The 15335-nt window shown below is 49.2% G+C and overlaps 1 protein-coding gene across 2 annotated transcripts in view; it reads left to right on the top strand.

Moving 5' to 3' along the window:
• The window catches only part of LOC110524678 (zinc finger CCCH domain-containing protein 3), a 105292-nt gene that overhangs the window by 64722 nt on the left and 25235 nt on the right, over nt 1-15335 (top strand). Inside the window, exons 5-8 of one of the 2 annotated variants that reach the window (XM_036978563.2) lie at nt 4543-4691; nt 8565-8643; nt 9104-9259; nt 9412-9481. In XM_036978563.2, coding sequence (XP_036834458.2) covers nt 4543-4691; nt 8565-8643; nt 9104-9259; nt 9412-9481 — 454 coding nt within the window. Of the gene's footprint in view, nt 1-4542; nt 4713-8564; nt 8644-9103; nt 9260-9411; nt 9482-15335 lie in introns of both variants that reach the window. The other variant, XM_036978561.2, reaches the window with a different exon arrangement.

Genomic DNA, 15335 nt, shown 5'->3' with positions numbered 1-15335 from the left:
AGCTCCAGAACCCCAGGGAAGGTCCTGATTGGTTTTGCCAGAGCTCCAGAACCCCAGGGGAAGGTCCTGATTGTCCTTTAGCGATTCCCAAGCTGTAGCCTCACACTCATCATGTCGCTGTGGGACTAAATATGGTTAATTATAATTTCTAAGGTGAGGCTTGATGCCCTTGGCAAAGAGTGACCAGCACCAACCACACATGGGCAGTGGGCACCTCCCTCTTACCTATCTGAGCTCCCCGGTCACCCTTTAGTCCCCTCTCTCTGTCTTCTGTTTGTCTCCCTCCTAGGACCAGGGAAGTGACCCATCCCCTACCAAGCGTGTCATGTGGTGTCAGCAGTAATGGGCATTGTGGTTGATTGTGTGCTGGGGGAGTCTGGGTGGGGGGGTGAATGGTTGTCGTGTTTCAGCCCCCACCACCAGAAAATAGATATCATCTCAACATTAAGTCCATTAATAGTAGCAGGAGTTGAATTAAGAAAGCCGTAAAGCATGCAGCGTACCCCAGGATAAATTACTGCCCTCCATCCCTCCCTTCCTCGCTCTAGCCTTCCCTCCTTTTCTCTACTACTCTGTCCCTTAGTTACCTCCCTCATACTTTCTCTTTCTTTCTCTCTTTCCCTCTGCATCTTTCTATTGCTGCCCATATTTATTTTTGTTTGTCTGTCCATTTGTCTCGTTAGTTTTTCTCCTTCTCATCTTCTCAGTTTTCATCCTCTTCCTATGTTTCCCTGTCTCCATATCCATATTCTCCCTGCTCATTCACTCTTTTCATCTAGCTCCCTATCATCTTCTCAGTTTTCTTTGGCGTTTAATAATGCTTGATTGTTTATTTTGAACTACTGTTGAGACGCTGGTGTGCGCGCGCACAACCTGGTCTGTTGTGCCCTGGTCTCATCTCGTTTAGTGGTCCTGTATTGATCAGTAGAGGATGAGGGAGACAAGGCAATAAAGGCTGCTACGCTCTCCTCTTCGTTATCCCATCACTTACTCACACTCCTCCCTTCTCATACCGCAATGTACTCCTCTACTCACTACTTATCAGATCCATCATCACATTCTCACCTACCCCTTCTTACTTTCTATTCTCACGTTTTTACTTCTCATTCACACTTCTAGTCTTCCCTCTTTCTTACACAGATACGCTGTCATCAACACCTGGGGTCATCTCCAGCTTTCTGATTGCTTTGTCTTCATTTTATGTTATTTTGCTCACAGTAGTCCCTTACACTAGTGTAGATTTCATTGTCTTAATGCGTGTTTAGGACCATTGTAACTGCATGGCTTTAGGCAGAGTGTAGTCTTCCTCTCCTCGCTGAAGGAATTGGCTAGATGACTGTTTGTGCTGTTCAGTCTGTTCCAAGGGTAACTGTTTTTCCAATATGAGCTTACGAATGCTTTCGCTGCAGGCCAACAGAACAGAACAGAGCAGCATTATTCAGAGCACTTGCGCGACCCCCAAATTCTTCCCTGTCACCAAAACAAAAGTCAGATCATTCATCAACACCAGTAGTAGTGCTGAATCGCTCTTTCCTTCATCTGTGTGTCGCGCATGGTGAGAGTGGCACACACACACACACACACACACACACACACACACACACACACACACACACACACACACACACACACACACACACACACACACACAGGCATGCAAACACTCAGAATATAATCACAAGGGAGTTCCTCTCTCTTTTCTCTCAATTTCCTCCCCTCTTCTCTTTCCTCTCCTCCTCTCTCAATTTCCTCCTCTCTTCTCTCTTTCCGCTCCTCCTCTCTCTTCTCTCTCTTTCTTCTTCTCCTCTCTATTTCTCTCCCTCCCGGCCTCTCTCCGCCTCTCCCTCCCAGGCCTCCCGGCCTCTCTCCCTCTCGGGCCTCCCGGCCTCTCTCCCTCGCGGCCTCTCTCCCTCGCGGCCTCTCTCCCTCGCGGCCTCTCTCCCTCGCGGCCTCTCTCCCTCCCAGCCTCTCTCGGCCTCTCAGCCCCTCTCGGCCTCTCTCGTCCTCTCTCACTCCCAGCCCCTCTCGGCCTCTCTCACCCTCTCTCACTCCCAACGTCTCTCGTCCTCTCTCACTCCCAGCCTCGCTCCGTCTCTCTCCCTCCCGGCATCTCTCCCTCCCGGCCTCTCTCCGTCTCTTTCCCTCCCGTCATCTCTCCCTCCCGGCCTCTCTCCGTCTCTTTCCCTCCTGGCCTCTCTCACTCCCGGCCTCTCTCCGTCTCTCTCCCTCCCGGCCTCTGTCCCTCCCGGCCTCTGTCCCTCCCGGCCTCTCTCCCTCCCGGCCTCTCTCCGTCTCTTTCCCTCCCGACCTCTCTCACTCCCGGCCTCTCTCCGTCCCTCCCGGCCTCTCTCCGTCCCTCCCGGCCTCTCTCCGTCCCTCCCGGCCTCTCTCCCTCCCGGCCTCTCTCCGTCTCTTTCCCTCCCGACCTCTCTCACTCCCGGCCTCTCTCCGTCTCTCTCACTCCCTTCCATCCTCCTTCCCTCTCTCCTCCCCTCTCTCCTCATCCTTCTCATTAATAGGGAGATTACATGGTGATAGTAGGGGTGGTGTATAGAAGTTAATATGGTCCCACAGAGACTGTTATCAGTAATGATGTTGTGCTGGAGGGGGGGAACTCATTCAGACAGCTGCCTACCTCAAATTACACTCAATTACATGCAAACATACACACGCATACACACACACACGCATGCATACACACACACACACACGCACGCACGCATACACACAAACACACTCATGCAGACACTCTTGTATAGGCTATAGACACACACATTCTCTCATACTGTATGAACACACGCGCACACGCACGTTTACTCATACACACCCAACCACACACTTCCACACACATTGACATTTCCCCCAATGCTCCCTCACCCCTCCCTTATCCTGCACCATGTGTCAGGGTTAACTGCTGTCTATGTTAAGTGTTCATGTCATATCCACATTAACCTCCACGATGGCTCCCCTGGCTGTGGGGCCCTGCTAAAGCCTCCCTGGGAGCCAGTCACTGCTCCTATATTAGCCACCATTACGACTCCCTTGGCTCCAGTTGCCCTGTGTAGGGCACACACCGATCTTGTATTTGTGAAACTGAGTGTCTCTGCTGGTGAGTTATGGCCCGGTGTGGTAGAGGGAGAAAGGGAGCTAACTGAGGATCTGTGATGCACCTTCTTTCTTTTCTCTGCTACACGCAGACTCCCCACTGCATGGACCTGTCATTGTGTGACCATTGTTTTGGTTGTGTGTGTGTCCTTGTCTCTGAGTGTGTAGTGTAGAGCTAGTTGTAGTGTGTGTGTGTGTGGGTCCCCTCTCTGTTCGCTGTAATGGGAGTCAGGAACTCTGGCTCCAAACACATTTCCAGCCCATTTGAAGTCCAGCAGTAAATGATGACCTGCGCCATGCACACCAGCCCCAATCCCACCCAAACACAAGTGACAGGCCAGTGCAATTTATCCCCATAACCCCTGCCTCCAACATCACACACACACACACACACACACACACACACAGAGACACACACACACACAGATGCACAGCCCATTTTAAACACACGCACACACCATTTTAAACACACACACCCACACCGTTTTAAACACACACATAGCACAGAGGGGAACTTCCTTAGAGTTTAGATGTCGTTGTGTGAATATATACTTGTGTGCATTCTTTAGGCTGGTGCATGTGCGTCGGTGCGTGTGACTAGGAGTGTGTGTGTGTGTGTGTGTGTGTGTGTGTGTGTGTGTCTGTTGGGCACCATGCGTTGCTTCGGGACCTGGGCAGCCCTCCCTGCTCTGGCCTCCTACCTATTATCTCATTGATTTCCTCCTCTTTTCAATTCTCTCCATTTCCACACTGCCGTCCTTTCCATTAGGGCAGCAATTTAACAGAGTGCTGTGACACGGGAGGGAAGGAGGAGGGAAAGAGGGAGGGAGGGTTAGACTGGGAGGCATGAAGAGAGAGGAGGGAGATGAGGAGGTAGACGAGGGGAGATATCGTGGAAGAGACAGGCCGAGAGAAAAGGGGTGGAGGTATGGTGGGGCAGTGAGCATATTACCAGCGCAGTATCATTCAACTCCTAACTCCTTTGTGGTTAACCTGAATGGGTCTTTTGGCCCAAGTACTGTGTTCCCCAGCAGTTCTCCTAAAGATCCAAGTACTGTGTTCCCCAGCAGTTCTCCTAAAGATCCAAGTACTGTGTTCCCCAGCAGTTCTCCTAAAGATCCAAGTACTGTGTTCCCCAGCAGTTCTCCTAATGCTCCAAGTACTTTATTTCCCAGCAGTTCTCCTAATGCTCCAAGTACTGTGTTCTCCAGCAGTTCTCCTAATGCTCCAAGTACTGTGTTCCCCAGCAGTTCTCCTAATGCTCCAAGTACTGTGTTCCCCAGGAATTATGCTAGAATCCTTCCTTCACACCTCAGTTTCCTCCCATAGAAGTACCATCCCAAAACCTGGAATTGTGAAACTTTTCAAACAAGATGTTCTGTGTATTCCTACTTCACTTTACTAACGCTTTGCCAATCTCTCCCTCTCTACCCCCAGGAATGTACTCCAGAGCCGTCTGCGTCCCCCGGGACAGGACAGGCACCCCACAGCCCAGCACTGGAGAGGTAGAGGGAGGAGCATGCGCTGGATCGGTGGCACCCTCTACAGCGTCTCAGCCAATAAGCTGTCCCGCACCATGACAGCCAGTGCGCCAATCAACAGAACAAGTACTATACACACCTTACAAATACACTGTGCCAATCATTGTAGGCCCGGTGGCACTACGCTAGGCCCGGTGGCACTACGCTAGGCCCGGTGGCACTACGCTAGGCCCGGTGGCACTACGCTAGGCCCGGTGGCACTACGCTAGGCCCGGTGGCACGACGCTAGGCTAGGCCCGGTGGCACGACGCTAGGCTAGGCCCGGTGGCACGACGCTAGGCTAGGCCCGGTGGCACGACGCTAGGCTAGGCCCGGTGGCACGACGCTAGGCTAGGCCCGGTGGCACGACGCTAGGCTAGTCCCGGTGGCACTACGCTAGGCTAGGCCCGGTGGCACTACGCTAGGCTAGTCCCGGTGACACTACGCTAGGCTAGTCCCGGTGACACTACGCTAAACTAGTCCCGGTGACACTACGCTAGGCTAGGCCCGGTGACACTACGCTAGGCTAGGCCCGGTGACACTACGCTAGGCTAGTCCCGGTGACACTACGCTAAACTAGTCCCGGTGACACTACGCTAGGCCCGGTGACACTACGCTAGGCTAGGCCCGGTGACACTACGCTAGGCTAGTCCCGGTGACACTACGCTAGGCTAGGCCCGGTGACACTACGCTAGGCTAGGCCCGGTGACGCTAGGCTAGGCCCGGTGACACTACGCTAGGCTAGTCCCGGTGACACTACGCTAAACTAGTCCCGGGGACACTACGCTAGGCTAGGCCCGGTGACACTACGCTAGTCCCGGTGACACTACGCTAGGCTAGTCCCGGTGACACTACGCTAGGCTAGTCCCGGTGACACTACGATAGGCTAGGCCCGGTGACGCTACGCTAGTCCCGGTGACACTACGCTAGGCTAGTCCCGGTGACACTACGCTAAACTAGTCCCGGTGACACTATGCTAGGCTAGGCCCGGTAACACTACGCTAGGCTAGGCCCGGTGACGCTAGGCTAGGCCCGGTGACACTACGCTAGGCTAGTCCCGGTGACACTACACTAGGCTAGTCCCGGTGACACTACGCTAGGCTAGTCCCGGTGACACTATGCTAGGCTAGGCCCGGTGACACTACGCTAGGCTAGTCCCGGTGACACTACGCTAGGCTAGGCCCGGTGACACTACGCTAGGCTAGGCCCGGTGACACTATGCTAGGCTAGTCCCGGTGACACTATGCTAGGCTAGTCCCGGTGACACTACGCTAGGCTAGTCCCGGTGACACTACGCTAGGCTAGGCCCGGTGACACTACGCTAGGCTAGTCCCGGTGACACTACGCTAGGCTAGGCCCGGTGACACTACGCTAGGCTAGGCCCGGTGACACTACGCTAGGCTAGGCCCGGTGACGCTAGGCTAGGCCCGGTGACACTACGCTAGGCTAGTCCCGGTGACACTACGCTAAACTAGTCCCGGTGACACTACGCTAGTCTAGGCCCGGTGACACTACGCTAGGCTAGTCCCGGTGACACTACGCTAGGCTAGTCCCGGTGACACTACGCTAGGCTAGTCCCGGTGACACTACGCTAGGCTAGTCCCGGTGACACTACGCTAGGCTAGTCCCGGTGACACTACGCTAGGCTAGTCCCGGTGACACTATGCTAGGCTAGGCCCGGTGACACTACGCTAGGCTAGGCCCGGTGACGCTACGCTAGGCTAGGCCCGGTGACACTACGCTAGGCTAGTCCCGGTGACACTACGCTAGGCTAGGCCCGGTGACACTACGCTAGTCCCGGTGACACTACGCTAGGCTAGTCCCGGTGACACTACGCTAAACTAGTCCCGGTGACACTATGCTAGGCTAGGCCCGGTGACACTATGCTAGGCTAGGCCCGGTGACACTACGCTAGGCTAGGCCCGGTGACGCTAGGCTAGGCCCGGTGACACTACGCTAGGCTAGGCCCGGTGACGCTACGCTAGGCTAGTCCCGGTGGCCCTATGCTAGGCTAGTCCCGGTGGCCCTATGCTAGGCTAGGCCTGGTGGGCCTACGCTAGGCTAGGCCTGGTGGCACCTAGCGTAGTGTCATCTGGTGGCACTACGCCTAGTATGAGTGCAGAAGCGTGTAGCGGTTAAAAATCGTCTGTCCTCGGTTGCAACACTCACTAACGAGTTCCAAACTGCCTCTGGAAGCAACGTCAGCACAATAACTATTTGTCAGGAGCTTCATGAAATGGGTTTCCATGGCCCAGCAGCCGCACACAAGCATAAGATCACCATGCACAATGCCAAGCGTCGGCTGGAGGGGTGTAAAGCTCACCGCCAATTGTGTCTGCAGCAGTGGAAACACGTTCTCTATGGTGATGAATCCCACTTCACCATCTGGAGTCCAACGGATGAATCTGGGTTTGGTGGATAACAGGAGGACTCTACCTGTCTGAATGCATAGTGCCTACTGTAAAGTTTGGTGGAGGAGGAATAATGGTCTGGGCTGTTATTCATGGTTTGGGCTAGGCCTCTTAGTTCCAGTGAAGGGAAATATTAACGCTACTCCATACAATTACATTCTATATGATTCTGTGCATCCAACTTTGTGGCATCAGTTTGGAGAAGGTCCTTTCCTGTTTCTGCGTGACAAATCCCCTGTGCACAAGTGACGTCCATACAGAAATGGTTTGTCGAAATCGGAGTGGAAGAACTTGATTGGCCTGCACAGAGCCCCTGACCTTAACCTAATCGAATAGCTTTGTGATTATTTGGAACGCCGACTGCGAGCCAGGCCTAGCTCTTGTGGCGGATTGGAAGCTAGTCCAATGTTCCAACATCTAGTGGAAAGCCTTCCCAGAAGAGTGGAGACTTTTATAGCAGCAAAGGTGGGACCAACTCCATATTAATACCCATGATTTTGGAATGAGATGTTCGACAAGCAGGTGTCCACATACTTTTGGTTATGTAGTGTATGAGATGTGTTCTGTGTTAGCCATCTGAAATAATAAAGCTGTAATCTGTCACTGGGACAGGAGGGAGGGGCTGCTGGGGGGGAAACGACACAGATTAAACCCAGACCTGAGCTGCTCTCTCCCTCCTTCTCGCTTGCACTCGCTGGCTGGCTGTCTCTGTCTCTCTCTGTCAAAACCTGTGGCTGGAATTGGAGTTCCGTTCTGTTCCCACAGCGTGTGACTCGCCTCTTGATAAACACACATACACACAGACATTCCAGCATGGTCTGAACACGCCTTCAGTGTCCACCACCATGTTTTGAGATCTCACCAGTCCAGTTAGCTGAGATTACACTCCTCTTCTGGTCCTGATCTTCTGGCCCTGATCTTCTGGTCCTGATCTTCTGGTCCTGATCTTCTTGGCACTGATCTTCTTGGCACTATGACTGCCTCCCGTCAGAGTGCCAATATCACATACTGATGAGGAGGATATCTCTTACACCTGAAATGTTCCAAAATTAGAGACTTGGATAAGTGTCAAGCCTCCTTACCTTACCCCATCTCTCTTACACCATATCTTGTTCCCGCCCTCCCTCCTTCCAAAACTAGAGGCTTGGATAGGTACCAGGCCTCCGTAGCTTTCCCCCTCTCTCATTCACTCCCCTCCTGTACCCCATCTGTCCCATGTTCTCAGACTGTACTGGATGTCACGTTTGGCTTCGGCTGCCAGGCTTCGGCTGGTGCTGGCCCCATCTCACCACACAGACGAGCTAGATAGGCTGCAATGACCTGACGGCTATCTATCTGCCTGCGTGGGCACACAGTGTGCAGCCCCAGTGCTGAGTACACACACACATGCATGGACAGGGACACACACAAAATGTGTCAGTCACAATGGTGTATTAATAACTCCATTTGACCCAATTTGAGTTGGTTATGTTTTGGTCTTTATAAAGGCTGTCTTTTCTCTGATTCCATTGTCTATTTTCCCGAACAGTGAGATGGTCTAATCCACAGGAGATTTCCCCCACCTCGAGTACTTTCTTCCGGCCATCCAGCACACGTTTTGTGGCCAGGTAGGCACTTTAGCACACACTGCTGCTACAAGACTCGTACTATGATTGCTAAATATTGCACAATAGAAAAACCACTTGCTCCCTCCAATCCCCCCTTCCCCAGAACAAGTGTAAATCCTGGACTATGAATTGTGCCTTCATGTATTATACTGATGCTAACATGTTTATTATATTCTACTGAGCCATTTATTTTATGTTCATATTCTTATCTTTTATCATTTCTTATTGTTGTTGGCTTGTGGAGAATGAACCTGCAAGTAAGCATTTGGTTGGATGGTGTATACCAGTGGTCACCAACCTTTTCTGAGTCAAGATCACTTTTCTAAGTCAAGATCACTTTTCTGAGTCAAGATCACTTCTCTGAGTCAAGATCAATTTTCTGAGTCAAAATGCAAGCTGAGATCTACCGCTCTGATCTGTTTGTAACATGACAGTTGATTGTGTGTGTTCTGTCCCCCAGTCGTGCGGTTCAGAGGAGTCTAGCCATCATCAGACACGCTCGTCAGAAGAAGACCCAGAAACAGTACTGCATGTACTTCAACCGCTTTGGAAAGTGTAACCGTGGCAACACCTGCCCCTATATCCATGATCCTGATAAGGTTGCCGTCTGTACCAGGTAAAACACACCTAGAAACAACCATGTACAGCTGTGTTGGCTCTGTGATTGGCTGCTCTGTACCAGGTAACACACACCTAAAAACAACCATGTACAGCTGTGTTGGCTCTCTGATTGGCTGCTCTATGACCTGAAGACTCTTCCCATTGCAGGTTCGTGAGGGGTACATGTAAGCAGACGGATGGGACCTGTCCATTCTCGCACAAGGTGGCCAAGGAGAAGGTGAAACTGGACACACTACACACACACACACACACACACACACACACACACAATAATCCTTGAGAAGGTGAGAATATGTGAAACGTCAATGTCTCCCTCACACCAGCTGGGTTGGAGTGTACTACTGTAGTTAGACAGTTAACATTTGGCCCCGTCAGTTACATAACCAGGAAGATTACAGAACGGGAATTGAATTAGGACCGGCTGTTAGTTTTGCACCTAGAGTTATGGCTGGTAGAAGAGGTGCTGTATAGAGTTATGGCTGGTAGAAGAGGGGATATATAGAGATATAGCTGTTAGTTTTGCACCCAGAGTTATGGCTGGTAGAAGAAGAGCTGTATAGAGTTATGGCTGGTAGAAGAGGGGCTGTATAGAGTTATGGCTGGTAGAAGAAGAGCTGTATAGAGTTATTGCTGGTAGAAGAGGGGCTGTATAGAGTTATGGCTGGTAGGAAAGGTGCTGTATAGAGTTATGGCTGGTAGAAGAGGTGCTGTATAGCGTTATGGCTGGTAGAAGAAGAGCTGTATAGAGTTATGTCTGGTAGAAGAGGGGCTGTATAGAGTTATGGCTGGTAGAAGAGGGGCTGTATAGAGTTATGGCTGGTAGAAGAGGAGCTGTATAGAGTTATGGCTGGTAGGAGAGGTGCTGTATAGAGTTATGGCTGGTAGAAGAAGAGCTGTACAGAGTTATGGCTTGTAGAAGAGGGGCTGTATAGAGTTATGGCTGGTAGAAGAAGGGATGTATAGAGTTATGGCTGGTAGAATAAGAGCTGTATAGAGTTATGGCTGGTAGAAAAGGGGATGTATAGAGTTATGGCTGGTAGAATAGGGGATGTATAGAGTTATGGCTGGTAGAAGAGGTGCTGTATAGAGTTATGGCTGGTAGAAGAGGGGCTGTATAGAGTTATGGCTGGTAGAAGAGGGGCTGTATAGAGTTATGGCTGGTAGACGGAGAGCTGTATAGAGTTATGGCTGGTAGAAGAGGGGCTGTATAGAGTTATGGCTGGTAGAAGAAGAGCTGTATAGAGTTGTGACTGGTAGAAGAGGTGCTGTAAAGAGTTATGGCTGGTAGAAGAAGAGCTGTATAGAGTTATGGCTGGTAGAAGAGGGGATGTATAGAGTTATGGCTGGTAGAAGAGGGGCTGTATAGAGTTATGGCTGGTAGAAGAGGGGCTGTATAGAGTTATGGCTGGTAGAAGAGGGGCTGTATAGAGTTATGGCTGGTAGACGGAGAGCTGTATAGAGTTATGGCTGGTAGAAGAGGGGCTGTATAGAGTTATGGCTGGTAGAAGAAGAGCTGTATAGAGTTGTGACTGGTAGAAGAGGTGCTGTAAAGAGTTATGGCTGGTAGAAGAGGGGCTGTATAGAGTTATGGCTGGTAGAAGAAGAGCTGTATAGAGTTATGGCTGGTAGAAGAAGAGCTGTATAGAGTTATGGCTGGTAGGAAAGGTGCTGTATAGAGTTTTGGCTGGGAGAAGAAGAGCTGTATAGAGTTATGGCTGGTAGGAAAGGTGCTGTATAGAGTCATGGCTGGTAGAAGAGGTGCTGTATAGCGTTATGGCTGGTAGAAGAAGAGCTGTATAGAGTTATGTCTGGTAGAAGAGGTAGAGTTATGGCTGGTAGAAGAGGGGCTGTATAGAGTTATGGCTGGTAGAAGAGGAGCTGTATAGAGTTATGGCTGGTAGAAGAGGTGCTGTATAGAGTTATGGCTGGTAGAAGAAGAGCTGTACAGAGTTATGGCTTGTAGAAGAGGGGCTGTATAGAGTTATGGCTGGTAGAAGAAGGGATGTATAGAGTTATGGCTGGTAGAAGAAGAGCTGTATAGAGTTATGGCTGGTAGAAAAGGGGATGTATAGAGTTATGGCTGGTAGAATAGGGGATGTATAGAGTTATGGCTGGTAGAAGAGGGGATATATAGAGTTATGGCTGGTAGGAGAGGTGCTGTATAGAGTTATGGCTGGTAGAAGAAGAGCTGTATAGAGTTATGGCTGGTAGAAGAAGAGCTGTATAGAGTTGTGACTGGTAGAAGAGGTGCTGTAAAGAGTTATGGCTGGTAGAAGAAGAGCTGTATAGAGTTATGGCTGGTAGAAGAGGGGATGTATAGAGTTATGGCTGGTAGAAGAGGGGCTGTATAGAGTTATGGCTGGTAGAAGAGGGGCTGTATAGAGTTATGGCTGGTAGAAGAGGGGCTGTATAGAGTTATGGCTGGTAGACGGAGAGCTGTATAGAGTTATGGCTGGTAGAAGAGGGGCTGTATAGAGTTATGGCTGGTAGAAGAAGAGCTGTATAGAGTTGTGACTGGTAGAAGAGGTGCTGTAAAGAGTTATGGCTGGTAGAAGAGGGGCTGTATAGAGTTATGGCTGGTAGAAGAAGAGCTGTATAGAGTTATGGCTGGTAGAAGAAGAGCTGTATAGAGTTATGGCTGGTAGGAAAGGTGCTGTATAGAGTTTTGGCTGGGAGAAGAAGAGCTGTATAGAGTTATGGCTGGTAGGAAAGGTGCTGTATAGAGTCATGGCTGGTAGAAGAGGTGCTGTATAGCGTTATGGCTGGTAGAAGAAGAGCTGTATAGAGTTATGTCTGGTAGAAGAGGTAGAGTTATGGCTGGTAGAAGAGGGGCTGTATAGAGTTATGGCTGGTAGAAGAGGAGCTGTATAGAGTTATGGCTGGTAGAAGAGGTGCTGTATAGAGTTATGGCTGGTAGAAGAAGAGCTGTACAGAGTTATGGCTTGTAGAAGAGGGGCTGTATAGAGTTATGGCTGGTAGAAGAAGGGATGTATAGAGTTATGGCTGGTAGAAGAAGAGCTGTATAGAGTTATGGCTGGTAGAAAAGGGGATGTATAGAGTTATGGCTGGTAGAATAGGGGATGTATAGAGTTATGGCTGGTAGAAGAGGGGATATATAGAGTTATGGCTGGTAGGAGAGGTGCTGTATAGAGTTATGGCTGGTAGAAGAAGAGCTGTATAGAGTTATGGCTGGTAGAAGAGGGCTGTATAGAGTTATGGCTTGTAGAAGAGGGGCTGTATAGAGTTATGGCTTGTAGAAGAGGGGCTGTATAGAGTTATGGCTTGTAGAAGAGGGGCTGTATAGAGTTACGGCTGGTAGAACATGGGCTGTATATAGATATGGCTGGTAGAAGAGCTGTATAGAGTAATGGCTGGTTGAATAGGGGATGTATAGAGTTATGGCTGGTAGAAGAAGAGCTGTATAGAGTTATGGCTGGTAGAAGAAGAGCTGTATAGAGTTATGGCTGGTAGAAGAAGAGCTGTATAGAGTTATGTCTGGTAGAAGAATAGCTGTATAGAGTTATGTCTGGTAGAAGAAGAGCTGTATAGAGTTATGGCTGGTAGAAGAGGGGCTGTATAGAGTTATGGCTGGTAGAAGAAGAGCTGTATAGAGTTATGGCTGGTAGAAAAGGGGATGTATAGAGTTATGGCTGGTAGAATAGGGGATGTATAGAGTTATGGCTGGTAGAAGAGGGGATATATAGAGTTATGGCTGGTAGAAGAGGGGCTGTATAGAGTTATGGCTGGTAGAAGAAGAGCTGTATAGAGTTATGGCTGGTAGAAGAAGAGCTGTATGGAGTTATGGCTGGTAGAAGAAGGGATGTATAGAGTTATGGCTGGTAGAAGAGGGGATGTATAGAGTTATGGCTGGTAGAAGAGGGGCTGTATAGAGTTATGGCTGGTAGAAGAAGAGCTGTATAGAGTTATGGCTGGTAGAAGAGGGGCTGTATAGAGTTATGGCTGGTAGAAGAGGGGCTGTATAGAGTTATGGCTGGTAGAAGAAGAGCTGTATAGAGTTATTTCTGTAAGAAGAGGGGGTGTATAGAGTTATGGCTGTATAGAGTTATGGCTGGTAGAAGAGGGGCTGTATAGAGTTATGGCTGGTAGAAGAAGAGCTGTATAGAGTTATGGCTGGTAGAAGAAGAGCTGTATAGAGTTATTGCTGTTAGAAGAGGGGATGTATAGAGTTATGGCTGGTAGAAGAGGGGCTGTATAGAGTTATGGCTGTATAGAGTTATGGCTGGTAGAAGAGGGGCTGTATAGAGTTATGGCTGGTAGAAGAAGAGCTGTATAGAGTTATGGCTGGTAGAAGAAGAGCTGTATAGAGTTATGGCTGGTAGAAGAGAGGATGTATAGAGTTATGGCTGGTAGAAGAGAGGATGTATAGAGTTATGGCTGGTAGAAGAGAGGATGTATAGAGTTATGGCTGGTAGAAGAGAGGATGTATAGAGTTATGGCTGTATAGAGTTATGGCTGGTAGAAGAGGGGATATATAGAGTTATGGCTGGTAGAAGAGGGGCTGTATAGAGTTATGGCTGGTAGAAGAAGAGCTGTATAGAGTTATGGCTGGTAGAAGAAGAGCTGTATAGAGTTATGGCTGGTAGAAGAGAGGATGTATAGAGTTATGGCTGGTAGAAGAGAGGATGTATAGAGTTATGGCTGGTAGAAGAGAGGATGTATAGAGTTATGGCTGTATAGAGTTATTTCTGTAAGAAGAGGGGGTGTATAGAGTTATGGCTGTATAGAGTTATGGCTGGTAGAAGAGGGGCTGTATAGAGTTATTTCTGTAAGAAGAGGGGGTGTATAGAGTTATGGCTGTATAGAGTTATGGCTGGTAGAAGAGAGGATGTATAGAGTTATGGCTGTATAGTTATGGCTGGTAGAAGAGGGGATGTATAGAGTTATGGCTGGTAGAAGAGAGGATGTATAGAGTTATGGCTGTATAGTTATGGCTGGTAGAAGAGGGGATATATAGAGTTATGGCTGGTAGAAGAAGGGCTGTATAGAGTAGAGTTATGGCTGGTTGAAGAGGGGCTGTATAGAGTTATGGCTGGTAGAAGAAGGGATGTATAGAGTTATGGCTGGTAGAAGAAGAGCTGTATAGAGTTATGGCTGGTAGAAAAGGGGATGTATAGAGTTATGGCTGGTAGAATAGGGGATGTATAGAGTTATGGCTGGTAGAAGAGGGGATATATAGAGTTATGGCTGGTAGGAGAGGTGCTGTATAGAGTTATGGCTGGTAGAAGAAGAGCTGTATAGAGTTATGGCTGGTAGAAGAGGGGCTGTATAGAGTTACGGCTGGTAGAACATGGGCTGTATATAGATATGGCTGGTAGAAGAGCTGTATAGAGTAATGGCTGGTTGAATAGGGGATGTATAGAGTTATGGCTGGTAGAAGAAGAGCTGTATAGAGTTATGGCTGGTAGAAGAGGTAGAGTTATGGCTGGTAGAAGAGGGGCTGTATAGAGTTATGGCTGGTAGAAGAGGAGCTGTATAGAGTTATGGCTGGTAGGAGAGGTGCTGTATAGAGTTATGGCTGGTAGAAGAAGAGCTGTACAGAGTTATGGCTTGTAGAAGAGGGGCTGTATAGAGTTATGGCTGGTAGAAGAAGGGATGTATAGAGTTATGGCTGGTAGAAGAAGAGCTGTATAGAGTTATGGCTGGTAGAAAAGGGGATGTATAGAGTTATGGCTGGTAGAATAGGGGATGTATAGAGTTATGGCTGGTAGAAGAGGGGATATATAGAGTTATGGCTGGTAGGAGAGGTGCTGTATAGAGTTATGGCTGGTAGAAGAAGAGCTGTATAGAGTTATGGCTGGTAGAAGAGGGCTGTATAGAGTTATGGCTTGTAGAAGAGGGGCTGTATAGAGTTATGGCTTGTAGAAGAGGGGCTGTATAGAGTTATGGCTTGTAGAAGAGGGGCTGTATAGAGTTACGGCTGGTAGAACATGGGCTGTATATAGATATGGCTGGTAGAAGAGCTGTATAGAGTAATGGCTAGTTGAATAGGGGATGTATAGAGTTATGGCTGGTAGAAGAAGAGCTGTATAGAGTTATGGCTGGTAGAAGAA

This window comes from Oncorhynchus mykiss, chromosome 5, assembly GCF_057628025.1.
Source record: "Oncorhynchus mykiss isolate SJ-2025 chromosome 5, ASM5762802v1, whole genome shotgun sequence".
Lineage (NCBI taxonomy): Eukaryota > Metazoa > Chordata > Actinopteri > Salmoniformes > Salmonidae > Oncorhynchus > Oncorhynchus mykiss.
This window is presented reverse-complemented; position numbering and strand designations above follow the sequence as displayed.